Source organism: Halichoerus grypus, chromosome 9 (assembly GCF_964656455.1).
Source record: "Halichoerus grypus chromosome 9, mHalGry1.hap1.1, whole genome shotgun sequence".
Lineage (NCBI taxonomy): Eukaryota > Metazoa > Chordata > Mammalia > Carnivora > Phocidae > Halichoerus > Halichoerus grypus.
The window spans coordinates 133,604,601-133,620,491 of record NC_135720.1 but is presented as its reverse complement, the minus strand read 5'-3'; the positions used below and the strand labels follow the sequence as shown (position 1 = coordinate 133,620,491).

Genomic DNA, 15,891 nt, shown 5'->3' with positions numbered 1-15,891 from the left:
GTGCACGCTCTGAGCGTGCAGCCAGTGGCGCAGAGGGGCCACCTGCAAACAATGGTCACCGCTCTTCTGTGGCAGCTTTCTCTTCAAATAGGAAGAACATCCAAAGGACAGGGAACCTCGTCTTGCTGGCAGACATTGGCAAGCCTTTGTCACTGCTCCTGCGTGGCAAACCCAACAATGACAGGCGTAGAAATTCTTCGGTGCCGTGCAGCTTACGAGGATCAGCCATGCGCCTGTGTACGATGTCCACTTTGCAATATCTAGCCATCTTTAGTTCTTCTTTCTTTCCCGTTTTCCATTTCTAAACTACTAACAGCAGGTCTTTTGCGTTTACAATGGAACACAATCACCAAGAAAATCAGTCAGGGCGAAAACAAAAAAAAACAAAAACCAACAAACAAGAACCTCTCTTTATAGGGATTTCTAAATACATAAAATGACTGTTGTTTAGAATGTTTCACTTCAGAACGATTTCAAGTTTGTTGGGGCCACACTGGGAAGGGGGGCGGGGGATACAGAGATGGACGCCACTTACCTCAAACCCTGTAAAGTGGAAATCCAAATTGCATTTTCGTTCGGACTTTCAGGATAATTTTCTATGTCGGTCAATTTTTTGGTTCTCCCCCACTCAACCCATTTGGTATGGGAGGATTTGATTTTTTTTTCTTTTTTTTTTTCGTGGCTGTTGATCCCATGGCCAACTCTGAATGGTGACCCTCTGTTTTCTGTTAGGTGAGTGTGTTGGGCTTTTTCCCCCACCAGGAAGTGGCAGCATCCCTCTTTCTCCCCTACAAGGAACTCTGCGAAACCTTTCTCACCTCTTACTCAGGGACGGGGCTGGTGTGTGTGTGGTACGCTGGTGTGTCCAGAAGCAGCACTTGGCCTGCTCTGGAGTAGGGTTGTACAACTCCGAGGAATGTTTGGATTTCCTGCATCGTGTGGATTACTCCTTAGATACTGCATACATTGCAATATAATGCTGCATGTTCAAGGTGAACAGTAGCTCCTAGTAATCATAAAATTCACTCTTTGCACATAGTTTGATCTTTACTGAAATGTGTTGCCAAAATTTATTTTTGTTGTTGTCGCTTTGGGATTTTTGTTTGTTTTTTAAGGAAACAATTGATAATACCCTCTAACATCTGTGACTACTAAGGAAACCTATTACTTTCATAGAGAAAAAAAATCTCAAAATGCTTTTGAAGACACTAAGGCCATGCTATTTCAGATGTGGGAGAAGCAGGAGAGCTCTTGGGACGGGAGGCCAGGCTTTGTGAGCTCTGCTGGTTGTCATGGCTACTGTCTCCTGAACCGCAAGCAGCTCAACAAACTGGTCTGTTCTCTCCCAGAAGGCTTTGCACTTCTGTTTCCTAGTCACCCACGGTGATTCCAGGTGAAAGACGGGGCGGCAGTCTCAGCGGCCCAATCCAGCACCTTCGGTGGGAATCTAAAAGGAAAGGAAGTTATGCTTTTTATTTTTTAAAGTGGACTGGAAGTCTTTGCTTCCACCTTTGTGTTTTTAACCCAGAATTTCTGAAATAGAGAATTTAGGAACACATCAAGTAATAAATATACAGAAAATATACTTTTTTATAAAGCACATATGTGCGTATGCTATTGTGTTGGGTTGGTTTCCTCTTTTTTCCACGGACAGTGTTGTGTTTCTGTTGATAGGGAAACTCCAAAGAATTTGCACACCTCCACTCCGGAGCTGAGATTTCTTTTACATAGATGACCTCGCTTCAAATATGTTACCTTACAGGATAGGATCTTTTCTTGTAGCACTATACCTTGTGGGAACTTTCTTTCTCTCTCTCTCTCTCTCTCTCTTTTTTTAATGTACACCTAATTTGAGAAGCTGAAGAAGAAAAAATTTTGAAGCACTCACTTTGAGGAGTACAGGTAATGTTCTCAAAAATTGCACAAAAGAAAAATGAATGTCGAAATGATTCATTCAGTGTTCGAAAGACATGGATCTGTTGAAACAATGAGTTTCATACCTTGTTTGTAAAAAAAAAAAAAAGCATAAAGGTTGAAAGTTACATGTTTTGGGTTTTTTATTTTGTATATAGAAAATCGTCATGTCTCAAATAATCAGATTTGTGTGGTTATGGCCTGGAAGAATTACTACGTAAAAGGCTCTTAAACTATACCTATGCTTCGTTTATGTTTTTGTTACATAGAGCCCTCTTCCGAGGGAGGGCAACTCTGTATTCTGAAATTTGAGAATACTGTTCATTCCTGTGCTGAAAGTACTTCTCTGAGCTCCTTTCTTGGTTTAAACTCTCAAGCCCTTGCAACTCCTTTTTTCTCCAGAGATCACGTTTGACATCCTCAGCACTTCCTGTTCCAGTAAACCCAAAGAATATAATCCTGAACAAGAAGTGTTTGTAACAAGGGATCCTAGCTACCAGGAAAACAGAACTCATTATGAGGACAAAAAAAAAAAAAAAAAAGGCGCAGCCTTCTTTCCCCCCCACACACACCTCATTTAAATGGGGGGATCAAACATGAATTTCAATTTCAATGCCTCGTTTTAGTTTAGTTTTGGGGGGGGTTTCCTTTAATCTTGAGGCCAAAATCAATGTGGAGCAACTTCTCAGCAGAGTCCTATTTTGTCCCCAAATCAAGGCAGCCGGCGGAAACTGGACAGCCGCGGGGGTGTTGAACGCACCCACGAACAATTCTTAAATTCAGAATCTCAGCCCCTCCCTTACCTTTAAAATGCAAGGCTTCTGGTAGCTGACATTCACCTGTACGATGGCGGGAGGGGACAGTGGCTTCAGCTTTTCATGTCCTTCATGACTTGCATCCAAATGGTTCAGCTGTATTAAAATTAAGTGCATTTGGCCAATAGGTAGTAGCTATACGGTAACGGTCTTTAAGAATTTCCGTAACTTTTCCTATCTGAAAGGACTCAAGTCTTCCACTGCAGATAATTGGAGACTTCACCCAAGGTTTCTTCCCCTTTAGTTTGTGTGTTCGTTTGCTGTCTGGATGGCCAATGAGCCTGTCTCCTTTTCCATGGCCAGTCTGAAGGCCTGCGTTGGAAGCGCTGTTTACAGTAATCCCTGCCGGGATAGCATCCTGTCCTCCGGAATATCAAGTCTGAGATGACGGACACTGGCTGAGAACTGGGTCTTTACAGAGCAGTTACCAAGAAGTCGGGGGTGTAGGTTTCCTCGGGTTCTTACCCAAACCACTGAATCTTAAGGTATCCTCTGGTCCAGGAGTGGGGTAAATTATCTAGTCAGTGAACCTTGAACTTGACACCCGTACATTCGGTTCTGTGAATACTGCCCTTTGGGCCTTTTCAGGTGGTTTCTTCCTCCTGGGTCTTCCTTCACCTGTAAATCCATTTAGGGTCAAATGAATGGAGGTTTCAGGAGAGCCCTGCCCAGTATTTGTGGGGGCCTTTTGTTAAGACAGTCCTAACTTCTGGCCCCAGGGCCATCTCTGAGATTCGTACCCTCGTCTGTGTTACAATCAGATCATTACCCACCAAACTTCCAATTGTATGCCTCCCACCGGCCAAGGGAAAAGAGACACCAGAACTTTGAGGGCACTATCAGACTGATACGGCCAGTACAGAACTAGGGAAGGAAGGAATGTTTTGCACCTTATTGAAAAGAAAATTTTAAGTGCATACATAGTTAAGAGCTTTTATCGTGACAGGAGAACTTTTTTCCATATGCGTGCATACTCTGTAATTCCAGTGTAAAATATTGTACTTGCACTAGCTTTTTTAAAACAAATATTAAAAAAAATGGAAGAATTCATATTCTATTTTCTAATCGTGGTGTGTCTATTTGTAGGATACACTCGAGTCTGTTTATTGAATTTTATGGTCCCTTTCTTTGATGGTGCTTGCAGGTTTTCTAGGTAGAAATTATTTCATTATTATAATAAAACAATGTTTGATTCAAAATTTGAACAAAATTGTTTTAAATAAATTGTCTGTATACCAGTACAAGTTTATTGTTTCAGTATACTCGTACTAATAAAATAACAGTGCCAATTGCAAACGTGTGTCCTGTGTCAGGTCCTTGAAGAAAAGAGGAGACCGAGGAAAAGATGGTGATCCCACACTTAGCCCCGTGGTGAGCACCGGGTTGGTGTGATGAGGGACATACTTTTCCTACTGCTTTTTTTTGGGAGGGGGGGCGGGGGGAGGCAAGACGGCTTGGTTATGCCTTGGTTATGCCCGAGACGAGGTCTGAGATAAAAGGCGCATTTCAACAGCCCATGTTTTGACTTATTCAGTTCACGTTTTATTTCTCCTATCTGAACAATGCTGTTGACAAGAGAGATTTGTTTCTAAACAGCATTTGGCAGCTTCACGGGACTCCTGTAGCATCATCGATACATTCTGGAACAGTGTTGCTGTACAGTGGTTCCTGGTCTGACCATGGAACGTGCCAGAAACTCGACAAGCGAGCCCCCTCCGCCCCCCACATGCACGCGGAGGAGCCCGTTTGTCTCAAGGGCGCTGCATTGCAAGCATTGCATTGCAAGCACCGTGCCCACTCCTAGCCGTTACCCCAGGACGTAATCCCCCCAGGACCCATGCACGGGAGCCCCTCAGCCCCACCCGGACGTGTGCCTATAGAATCCTTCCAGCCTTAAGATTCTGCATGGCAGCAGCCCAAGGTGAAGGGCAGCTCATTCCCAGACCTCCCTCCCCACCCCTCCCCGCCCTGGACTCCTAAGCAGGAAGGCTAGCAGGTTGCCGCAGATACTCAGGCATCCTGCCTGATACCAGGGCTGCGGGCGCCCCGGGTCCGGGCTCCCCGGGGCCCGTGGCTATGGGACGCAAAGCATAATGGAGGCTTCGGGGTGCGGTTTGCAAAATCTCTGCTTCTAAGTGATTCACTTCCTTAAAAACTAGGTGAGCAAAGGACGGGCCTCAGGCTCATGGAAACGAAGCGTGCAAAAGCTCTACATGAGAGGGATAAAGCAGGAACAGGTCTCTGCAAAGAGCACAGCCTCTAGTGGGCTCCTGGGGGGGGTCCCCCTCCGGGACCACTCTGGGTGTGGCATGGGAGCTGGCTGTGCCCCCCTCAGGCAGGGCTATGCCCTCGGAATTCCCTTACTATTGCTGATGCATTTGGAATGGGTTTAAGACCTTTCCTTTCCTTCTCTCCCTTATTTTGCAACAGAGAATCTCTTAAAACGAACACACTGAAGGGCCTGAGTAGAAAAAGTCTTCCCCAGGAGTAGCAGTGTGGGCCTCAAACCTCAGACAAGCGAACAGGAGAGGTGGGGTGCCTCCAGGCAAACCCCACATCTCGCTCTGTATGTTAAACACCCTCCAGCCCGTTCATGTTTCCACGAGTACAAGAACTATTCTCAGTGGATTGAGGGGGGACAGTAGGACAACTGAGTTCAAGTTGCTGGGCCTTTAAATAGATTCTTATGAAACTACAAACGGACCTATAATTTCCTGGAGCACTATGGTCTGGATGGATCCTCCTTCTAGTGGCAGTTCCCAAGGGACCTCAAGCCGTTAATTTGTCCCTAAACGGTAGCACCGTGCGACCCTTCTCTACTCCAGGGTAGTCGCTTGCTTTTTCAAGGAAAATGGACTTGTGTGTCTGGTTCGTTAAGCCTCGTTCAAAAGAAAATAAACATCCTGGTCTGCGTATCTATTCCAGTCCTATTACTCAAGGAATGCTCCAGAAGCAGTGACCAGTCATCATTAATCCATATTCACCGTTTAAACCAGTGTGGTGGCGGCCGGCTGTAGGATTCCTCCAAGGCCATGGGTCCATTCTCCAAGGAAATACCACTGTTACCAGTCGGTGAATACCATGTGGTCCTTCCTCGAAAGTATGAACGGCCTTGACAAGGGCATAGTTCTAACTCGTATTTTAAACCAATGACTTGCAGAAAGCCGCTGGGCAAGGTCTGGGCTGTGTTTCAGTAAGGTTTCCACCTGCCAAGTTTTGGGTGGTTAACCTTCCAATAAAACATCCCGTGAACTTCAAAATAATGTCTATTCTCTTTAAGAGAGAGGCCAGCCTGACAGGTTGGGACTGAGGAGGGAAGAGAGGAAGGAAAACAAAACTCAATGAAAACCCAGGAGAGGGACAGCGTCCCCAAAGCAACACTGACCCCATAGTGCCAGACACCCGTTCCCAAAAGACATGTGTAATGTAGGTGGTGAAAACACGTCGCCACGCCTCGTATCCGCAGACCACTTCTTCAAGTCCATGGGTCTAGTCAGGCGCTTTCGTCCTTTGCTGGCGACCAGAAACGGAGGAGGGGAGCCCAGTGACTCTGACCCCCATCCCCTGCCTCCATCCTCCCCTGCTCGCTCCTCCCGCCGTGCCTCGACCGCTACCAACCAAGTGTGGGAAGAAGGTAGAAAACCCCCAAGCTCCCCTGACAACTTATTTCTGCAAATGCAAACTCCAGCACTCCACCAAGTCTTAAGAGAATCGCATTATATTAAAGTGAAACCATTTTTCTTTAAAAAAAAAAAAGAAAGAAAAAAGAAAAAAATGAAAAAAAAGGGGAGTTAGTTTTAACAATGAGGTTATGAGTTCCAGGCAGCTGGGCTCTGACCACTGACCCGGTCAGTGCCCTGCTTCCAGCCCCCCCACCCCCGAAGGCACCAGGGGGGAGCCCCAAAGCCTCCGGGGAGTAGTCCACCATTCAGGAGCGGCCAGAAACTCTGATGTAACACGAGGGCGGTGGGAAAGCAGGTGTGCGTGGAAGCTTCCACGAGCCGGACATCACCTCATCCTCAAGGTTAGCTGAACACCGGGTTGTGCTGTTGCGTCACCCGGATGAACGTCGCCCTCCTGCTGAGCTCTTTGAGTTTGGCGGCCCCCACGTAAGTGCAGGTAGACCTCAGTCCCCCAAGAATATCCAGAATTGTGTTTTCGACATCCCCCTTGTAAGGCACTTCCACAGTCTTGCCCTCAGAGGCTCTGCAAGAAAAAGGAACCTTGTCTTTTAATCTTTTTTTTTTTTTTCCCCTTTAAGAACCCAGCCGGCGGGGCGCCTGGGTGACTCAGACGGCTGAGCGTCTGCCTTTGGTTCGGGTCATGATCTCCAGGTCCTGGGATCGAGCCCCACGTCGGGCTCCCTGCTCAGCTTCTCCCTCTTCCTCTGCCTCTCCCCACTCTCTCTGTATCTCTCTGTCTCAAATGAATAAATAAAAAATTCTTAAAAAAAAAAAAAAACCCAGCCGGAATTATTCCCAGCTTTAGCCCTTTCAATAGCCAACAGCCCCCCCAAGGCACTCAGGTAGCTAAATGCCATCGTCTGACCCCCCCCCCCCCCGTTGCTACAAATGCGAGCTGCTCACAGCAGCAGCTCAGATGAACGCATTCCTCCCACCCGAAGTGCACAGCCTCGCTGCTGGCTGCCCGGGGCACCGGGAGGAGGAAATTCCTCGTCAGCAGCCTTGGAAGAAGTGGACCCACACCTCACTCTGGGGTGTCCCCCTCACATCGGGGCCCTAAGAGAAACCAACTCCCCCTTTCTCCTCCAGCTTCATCCTGACACCAGCATCCGACTGACCCAGGGTCCCAAATGCCCCAGGGGAAGACCAGCCCTGGCAGATGACCTCTTGAACGACTCCGCCCACCGCCTCTTCTTGTCTCACTCCCCGATCGACAACAGAAGCCCGGGGCTTCGCCCTCCCAAACACCAGCTCTCCAAGCAGACCCCGAGTGTCCTCAAAGAGGCCGATCAAGAGGAGGAGGAAGGTATCAGCACGGACAGCCTGCCGCTTACGATGGTTTGAGGTCACCGGGGTGGGAAAGCGATATGCACTCAGTAGAAAGCATACTTTGGATTCTGAATTTGGATCCTTTCCCAGGCTAGCAATGTGCCAACAACCCCAACTGGTGATGTGGATCGCTGGTGCCTACAGAGACATCAGCCCCAGGATTGGGACGGGGGAACGACCACTCTGCACCCGTACAACCAGTCTGTTTTTCAGTAGAATATTCGATAAATTACAGAAGACATTCAACCCTTTATTATCAAACAGGCCCTGTGCTGGGCGATTCTGCCCCCACGGTAGGCTCCCCTAAGTGTTCTGAGCACATGTAAGGTAGGCCAGGCTGAGCTAGGATGTTCAGGGGGTTAGGTGTCTCAAATGCATTTCAGTTTATCATATTTTCACCGTAAGATGGGTTTATCGGAATGCAGCCCCGGGCTTAAGTCAAGGAAGATCCGTAAAATGCACAACTCAAGCCCCACCAGGTAGCACGGATATGCAGTCCAGACTTGCCTTTGGAGGGAGCATTACAAGGAAATGTCCAATCTATGCAAAACTCTAGCCCTCATCTGAGGCCCAGGCAATCTAGAAAGTCTCACAATTAACCAAATTCTGGAACTTTCTTTAGCTGGTCTCTTCAACGAGAAAAAAAACAGCATCTCTCAATCAGAAACTCCTTGCCTAGAATTTCAAGATGGTATTAACTCTCGAGCACTGGAATCCACACAGGCAAGACTGGCCTTAAGTGCAACGAAATCCACCTCCCTAAACCGCTGACTAGACCCAGGGCTGGCCTCGTGGCCGGTTCAGAGCACCGAGCTCCGACGCCCGTGCCGGGCCACACCCAAGCCGGTTCATGTCACCACGTGCGGTGACCGAGACCACCACCTCTGCACTTGGGCTCTCAACAACTGCCATTTCCCTTCTGAAAGAGATTTCCATGGCCCGCCTGGGGCTTGCTGGAAGTCATCCGGATGCTCATTGTTGCTTCTTTGCTGACGGGGGACGGTCCCCTTTTGCAAGTCATCTATCGCTGAGGCGCACGTCGGCTCGTCTGGTAAACGAAGGTACTTTGATCTGTCTCCCAGGGACAGCGTGAGGCATAAATGGTTAATGGCCAGGAAGGACCCAGCAAAGCAGAAATAGCTTTGCCTTAATTAAATACCAACGTCAAAGGAGGACGATTCTTGGGAGCAAACTGTGGGGATGGGGCTGCAAACTGCCAGGGAAAGGCGAGGGGGCGAGGGAGGCAGACACACAGAGAGGCAGAGACACAGAGAGACAGAGACATAGAGAGACAGAGACACGGAGAGAAAAACAGAGGCAGCCTGCAGGGCTCAGGCTGCCTCCAGATTGACGTTCGAATTCCTTCAGCCCTTGCCCTTCCTGTCCAAGATTTGAATCCGCTTCCAGAATCTTCTATTTTCTGTTTTGTCTAAACCCTGCTGAAATTACAGGAGATGATTTTTCTTTCGGGGACTCAGCTTCCCTGTGTGGCATAGGCTGGTCTGCCCTCCTCTGTCTAGTTTCCTTAGAACCCAGATCAGATGCAACAGCTAGAGGGCAGAGTGTCCTCCAGGCAAAGCATCTAGTGGTCCCCAAACCACGAGGGCTCCGCGTAACGTAGAGCCCTGGAGGCTGCCTCTGTTTTTCTCTCCGTGTCTTTGTCTCTCTCTGTCTCTGTCTCTCTGTGTCTCTGCCTCTCTGTGTGTCTGCCTCCCTCGCCCCCTCGCCTTTCCCTGGCACAGGCCTTGGGATAGGGACAGCGGCTGCTGGTAAAGCATGAAGCTTCCGGACCGGAGGTCCAGGGTGGCACCGAGGCAGTGATCCTCCCCATGCCCACCCTCATAAACTGTGCAACCTCCTCCATCGGGCACCACATGGGAGCAAAAGCCTTCTGAGGCTGCATGGGAAGGAGAGTCCTCCTTTCCAGGATGAAGGTATAGACCTAGTCTCCTCTTCCTCTTTTCCACCCTGCCTTCCCTGCACTGTCGCATCCTCTTTACTGAGGTCCCCCCGGAAAAGGAGATGAGATTGAAGAATGAGAATGGACATCAGTCCGCCAGTCCCCCCCCCCCCACTGAAGCACAGAACTCTGGCGGAGTACCCCATGCCTCCCACCTGCCCAGGCGCCCGTGAATCTCAGTGGGGTTCTGAGATTTTACCTCCAGCAGGATTTGAAGCTCATACAACACGTCTGCATCCCAGATTCTCGAGATAAGCTAGGGGATGTGGGATGAATGATAGGAAATGGAGGGTGTCCACCAGGGAGGGCTTGAGCTCCCGTCCCAGTGCCCGAGGCTTCCCGGAGAAAGGCAATCCCTCCCTCCCAGCGGACTTCCTTCTGAGGAAGCAAGACCTTCTGTCCTATCCACTTCGTGTGACTTGTCATCAGGCTAATGCTGATGAGAAGCAATGGCAGCTTCTAGGGAACAGGGCCAGGGAGTAGATACGTGCTGTCCTAAGGTTCTTCAAACACACATGCGGACAATTAAGATGAAGTGAAACAGAAAAGGCCAGGTTATCTTTGGGGATCGTGGATTTGGGAAAAAAACACAAAAAACCAGAAGCAAGCATCTCTTCTGCAGTGAGTAACAATTAAATGGCTAAAAATGCTGCCTATGTCAACCATCAGAGCCTGGAGGCAGGTGAGAGTCCTACCACAGGGGAAACACGGCATCTTCCAGAAAGGCCCAACCTCCACGCGGTGGTGTGCACCACACCTGTTTTCATATGCAATGGGAAACCCATTCTTCAACCCAATTCTTGCAGCCCGAATTCGTTCCAGGCTAGAGATGGGCGGTTACGGAGCTAGCTCAGAGCTATCAGGACAAGGCAAAATATTCTTGCCTAACCCCCTGGAAAGTCTGGAGTGTCTGGTTAAGCAGGAGTCCTACCTGCTCACACATACCCCCTCATCACGTTTCTGTCCCGTCCCAGAACACTTCTGCTCTGCACTGCCTTTTGAGGGCCCCAAACACAGCAAATGCTAGTTGGATAAAAACTGGGGCTATTTAAAAAGAAGCAGCATGTTTTCTAGCTCCTTCCCACAGCACCTTAGTGTCAATAGAGCTGATGTGTGAGACTTACCTGTATTCAGCAACCCCTCCTGCATGCTTCTTCATTGCTGTTTCGGAGCTCATCCCGTAGAAGAGCTTGAGCTTCTGCCCGTTCTTCTCGATCACCTCTCCGGCACACTCCGTGTGGCCTGAAAACATCCCTCCCAGCATGACAAAATCCGCTCCAGCTCCTAAACTCCAACAGTGGGGACAAAAAGCAGGCGCAGGGAAAAGAGCTCAGAGAAAACCGGCTGTAGAAGGATCGACGAGCTACTCCAACTCACCCCTCCTTGCTCCCAGCAATAATCAAGAAAAAAGCTCAACCTCTCCCTTTCTGGAAAAAGTGCAGAAGGCCTGCCGTGTGGGGAGACAGGCTCTGGACACTGAGAAAGAAATGCAGCTAAAGGCTAAAGCACTGGACAGTCCTGAATGGTAACCGATGACTGACCATGACCACCTTCCAAACACAGTTTGTCTAAGTCTCATCATCAAAGCAGCATTAAGAACTGGGCAGCATTTCCTACAGCATGTTGCCCAGTCTCTCCTCCGGTGCCCTCACCAGGCATCTGGTCTACCTTAGGCTAGCAGCACCCTCACGCTCTGCTTGTGTAGATCATGAAAGACCTCAGAACAGACTGAAACTCCTACACTGGAGACTGGGTACTAAGAAGACAAACCTAAATTATATATATATATAGAGAGAGATGATAGATAGATAGATATCTTCTGTAGTCTGCATTTGAATGACCTCAGTAGACTTCCACTTTTTGACGTGACCTAAGGAAGCACTAATAGGTTTTGAGTGTTGCCTGCGTGTTTGAGAAGCCTGAAGTCATTAAGCTAAAACCCAACATCAAAAATTGGAAGCCACGTAACTTGTGCAGAAGGGAATACACAGAGAACATTGGGGTGGTACAGCTAGAGCATGATTAGGGCAGGGTCCCTAGGCTGGATTTTCTGGTTTTCCCAAAAATTGGAATTGTAATAAAAATTTTTTGGATGGGCTATTTCAATTTTCAGTAGCAAATGTATGCGGAGGATCCTATTACCATTGAGACTTCTTTGGGGGGAAAAGAGGATTGTTCTTTCTCTCAGCATGCCACAGTGTTATGTTCTTTCTATCTATCTATCTATCTATCTATCTATCTATCTATCTATCTATCCATCTATCTTTCATCTATCTATCTATAGTATGGAGTTGCCTCTCCAGTGTTTATCATAGGACATGCATACGGTAGATGTATGATAACTACTTGTCAAGAATGGAAAAGGTGTACGGGGAACAACTAGCAATATCACCATTCCCCATCCTGTTCATGGTGATGGTACAGTCTCCCCCCTGACTATGAACGTCTCCTCCTATGTCCCATTGAGGGTTTGCATTTAGAACACAAGGACATCGGGATACAGAATTAGGATGAAGGACAAGGAGGAAGAGTGGGCACAGGTACCCTTGACAAGTGGCCTTGACCTCTTCCAGTGGGTCGTTTAGGTATTTACAGGACGACTCTGGGGTTTGCGTCAGGTGTCGCGGCCCCTCCCGTTCAGCATTACAGGGAAGCCAGCTCTGCAGGGCTGGCCCCCTGGCCTGGTCCTCAGGCAAGCCACGCACAACAGGACCTTTCTACTCGGCTGCTTGCTTTGCAGACCCAGCAATCCAGGGTCCCTAACATGAAGGCTGGATCCTTGCCCGCCACCCCACCTGCCCGGTCATGACTTTGAGGGGGGCAGAGGAAAACCGGTGTCCAGCCAGGCCTCCCAGTGACCACAACCCCAGTAGCAGATGTCAACAGCAGGAACGCAGAGCACAGATCCACTCCAACAACGCTTTGAAGAGGCTTCCAATCGTTTTTGTTTCTGAATGTTCTCATGTCCCTCCCTCCCCACCACTCTCCCTGACGCAGTTCCTCTCCCTCCCTCCGCTGACCCTCAGCACGGGCAAGGCCATGCTCCCCGGAAGAAGAACGAAGGGAAAGATGCCAGAGGTGATTCCAAAGACCAGGGACTGTTACCTACGAGGCACCTTCTTAACCAGTCGATCACTTTTAAAAGTGCACCAGTTCCTACTCCGTGCAGGGAGCCCAAGCGGGAGCACCCAACAGCATTCAGTAGATTCAGCTCAAAAATCAGTAACCAAAGTGTCTTTGGCTAATGATCCAGATAAAGGGTGGGGGGGGCACACAAGTGGCGCAGGAGGTCCTGACTCCCCCTGCTTGGCCGCCGGCTGTGGGACCCTGACCTTGTCACCCCTCTCAGGGCCTCAGTCTCAACTACAAAGTAGGCACCCTGGATGACAGAGATGACCCGTGTGTTCCCTCCCATAACCGAGATGCACGATCAGAAGGGGATTACGTAAGAAGGCCGCCCATTTTCATGACATTCCCCAAGGGCTGCTACAAAACCCCGCTGCTAAGAACATGGTCCCGGTCTCCTTGTCACCATCAGTGTTTCATTAAAAGAAAGAGAGAGAGAACCAATGCCTAAACCTAAGAGAGTCTATGGGAAGGTCTCTGAAGCAGTGGTCAAGAAACACAGGAGTTGCCCAATGCAGGTAAGGGGAAGGACCACCGGCACCCCTTAGGAATGCCTCCGACAGAAAGTTCCCCTCCATAGGAAAAAAAAAAAAAAAAGGAAAAAAGTGAACCGTGAACTTGGCCCTGGCCTCAGAAAGGGGAGTGGGGCCGTGCAGGTTGTTTTTCTGTCACCCGTGGGCACACGCAGCTCCCACCTGGCAGGCTGGCGTCCCCAGCCGTGCAGGCACCCCGACGTCGGACGCAGTTCGCCAAGCTCAGGTGGCACCGGGCGCAGCACGCGGAGCCGTGACTGCCTAGCGCTTTCCCAAGAAAAGGTCAGGGGCCCCAAAAGCGCCAACTGCATCTCAGCTGGACACTGCTGTCCCCTGCTGGGACATGGGCGCCTCGGCCCCGCGGGGAGAAACCGCTGGGGGGACTCTAGTCCTTCCCAAAAGGTTGCCCCAAGTTAGGCCCCAGAGACCCTCCCTGAAGTCGCTGTGCTTCCGACCTGGTCCTGGCCGCTTCCGCAGGCCCCCGTCTAAGCCATGACTTCATCCTCTCCCGGCTTGCAAGATGACACGACACCCCCCCGCCCCTCATCCATCCCCTGGGCACTCCACCCGCCCGCTCCGCTGAACCAAACCAACATCAGGATTCCGGCCAATTGGGGCTGAGATCCAGGGAACAGGAAACTCAGGACTGGCCCAGAATTTCCCAACACGTCCCGCCTCTTCATTCAGGTTCCCACCAGAGGCCAGCACACAGCGGCAGGGGAGCTCCCGCCCCCCCCACCTGTCCCCTTACCAAAGGCTTTGGCGACATCTCCTGGACATGTGCAGCCTCCGTCCTTCAAAGAGGAAAAAGCAAGGAGAGGGGGTCAGCGGCGGCGTGCTGGGCCAGGCTGTCCCCCTCCCCTGGGGCGATTCGGTCATCAGGACGGGATCTCCGGAAGCACCCCCCAGCCAAAAACAGCGAAGAGCCCGGGCCCAGCATTCCCCACTCACCGTGTTTGGACTTAGTTTGCTCCCCTCCATACTGCATCTCCCATCCCCCAACCTCTTGGGGTTTCCTCTCCGGGTCCGCCCTGCCCCCCACCCCCCTCAGCCTGCCCTGGAAGCCCAGGCAAGCGGGAGGCAGCAGGAGATGCTCAGAGACCTCATCCCCTGCCATCCCCTTACACAACATGCCTGGCCAGGGCCGCCCGAATTCACTCTCATTCAAAAGTCCCCCTTTCCCTCCTTGCCTGGCCTGAGGTGAGGTTTATTTAGTACAAAAGCTGAATTATTTTAAGAGCTGGGGAAAGGACACTGAGTTCCTTTATCCTTCCAGCCCCTCCGTGGGTCCCCTATCCACCTTCTTGTAATGGGCCCAGTTAGCTTAAAAATCGAACATGCATTCCTGATCCCCACTCTACCCATAGAGAGCGCACGCCCAGGGCTGGCTGAATGCCCAGCAGGACGGTTCACCTTGGGCGGCCCAGCACGGTTCAGCCACGGAGGTTATGGTGAAGCCGCAGCAGCACGGTGTGGGGGCTTCTAGAATGCAGAGCCCACAGGGCATCCTTACCAACAGCTGCTACCTGCTATTCCCAATTTGGCCTGTGTGACGTCCAAGGAGAAGGTGGCCAGCGAGGGTGGCCCGGAGTTGCCGCCAGACCCCACAGGAGAGAGGTAAAGAAGTAAAGGTCCCGGGGGGGGGACGGCGGGGGGGAAGCTGGCGTGATGACAGAGCCCTGAGCTCAGGGTGGGTCTGGGAGGAACACCAAGGTCTCAGAGGCAAGCGCCTGTCCCTGGAAGGTGGGACCCACCCAGAAAGGAGTCGGACCAGCCTTGGGAAGGACACAGGCTGCCCGAGGCTATGTGGCATCACAATCGGCAGGAAGGGGTGTGCACCCCCAGAGCTGGAGGGCATCTAGCCAAGCAGGATGAACCACTGGTGTGTGCCCCCAGAGCTGGAGGGCATCTAGCCAAGCGGGTTGAACCACTGGTGTGCACCCCCAAGAGCTGGAGGGCATCTAGCCAAGCAGGATGAACCACTTTATGAACAGCACTTCTCCTGGAGAACAGGGGTTTCTGTGACTCATTTCCCTTTTTTATCTGCTTTTGAGGCCTGTCACTCCACAAGCTATAGCTCAATTTCTGTCTCATTGCTTCTTTGCAGTTCAGATCCAAAGGTAGGTGTGAAAGCTTGAACTCTGTATTTTTTTATGAATATTTACTGCCTGGAACTATTTCCTCCATCGTGTCTGTGATGGGCACACCCCAGAAATATTGCAGGTTTGGTTCCAGACCACAAGCAATAAAGCAAATATCACAGTGAAGCGAGTCAAATGACTTTGGTGGTTTCCCAGTGCAGACAGAAGAGCATTACTGTCTAAAAAAAAAGGTACACAGCTTAGTTAAAAAATACTTTCACTAATTTTTTGTATTGTATTGTATTGACAGTATTTTTGCTAAAAGATGCCAACCATCCCCTGAGCTTTGGGCGAACCGTCATGACCGATCACAGATCGCCGTAGCAAATACAAGGATGAAAAAGTTTGAAATTTTCTGAGAATTACCCAAATGCAGCACAGAGACACCAA

At 50.1% G+C, this 15,891-nt stretch overlaps 1 protein-coding gene across 2 annotated transcripts in view; it reads right to left on the bottom strand.

Annotated features, from left to right (window-relative positions):
- Positions 1 to 6,429: 6,429 nt before the first annotated feature.
- GMPR (guanosine monophosphate reductase) overlaps positions 6,430 to 15,891 on the bottom strand; it is a 42,785-nt gene continuing 33,323 nt past the window's right edge. For both annotated transcript variants that reach the window (XM_036092981.2, XM_036092982.2), the window contains exons 7-9: positions 14,112 to 14,154; positions 10,826 to 10,985; positions 6,430 to 6,935 (exon numbers count right to left, since the gene is read on the bottom strand). In XM_036092981.2, coding sequence (XP_035948874.2) covers positions 6,755 to 6,935; positions 10,826 to 10,985; positions 14,112 to 14,154 — 384 coding nt within the window. In that variant the 3' untranslated portion in view covers positions 6,430 to 6,754. The remainder of the gene's footprint in view (positions 6,936 to 10,825; positions 10,986 to 14,111; positions 14,155 to 15,891) is intronic.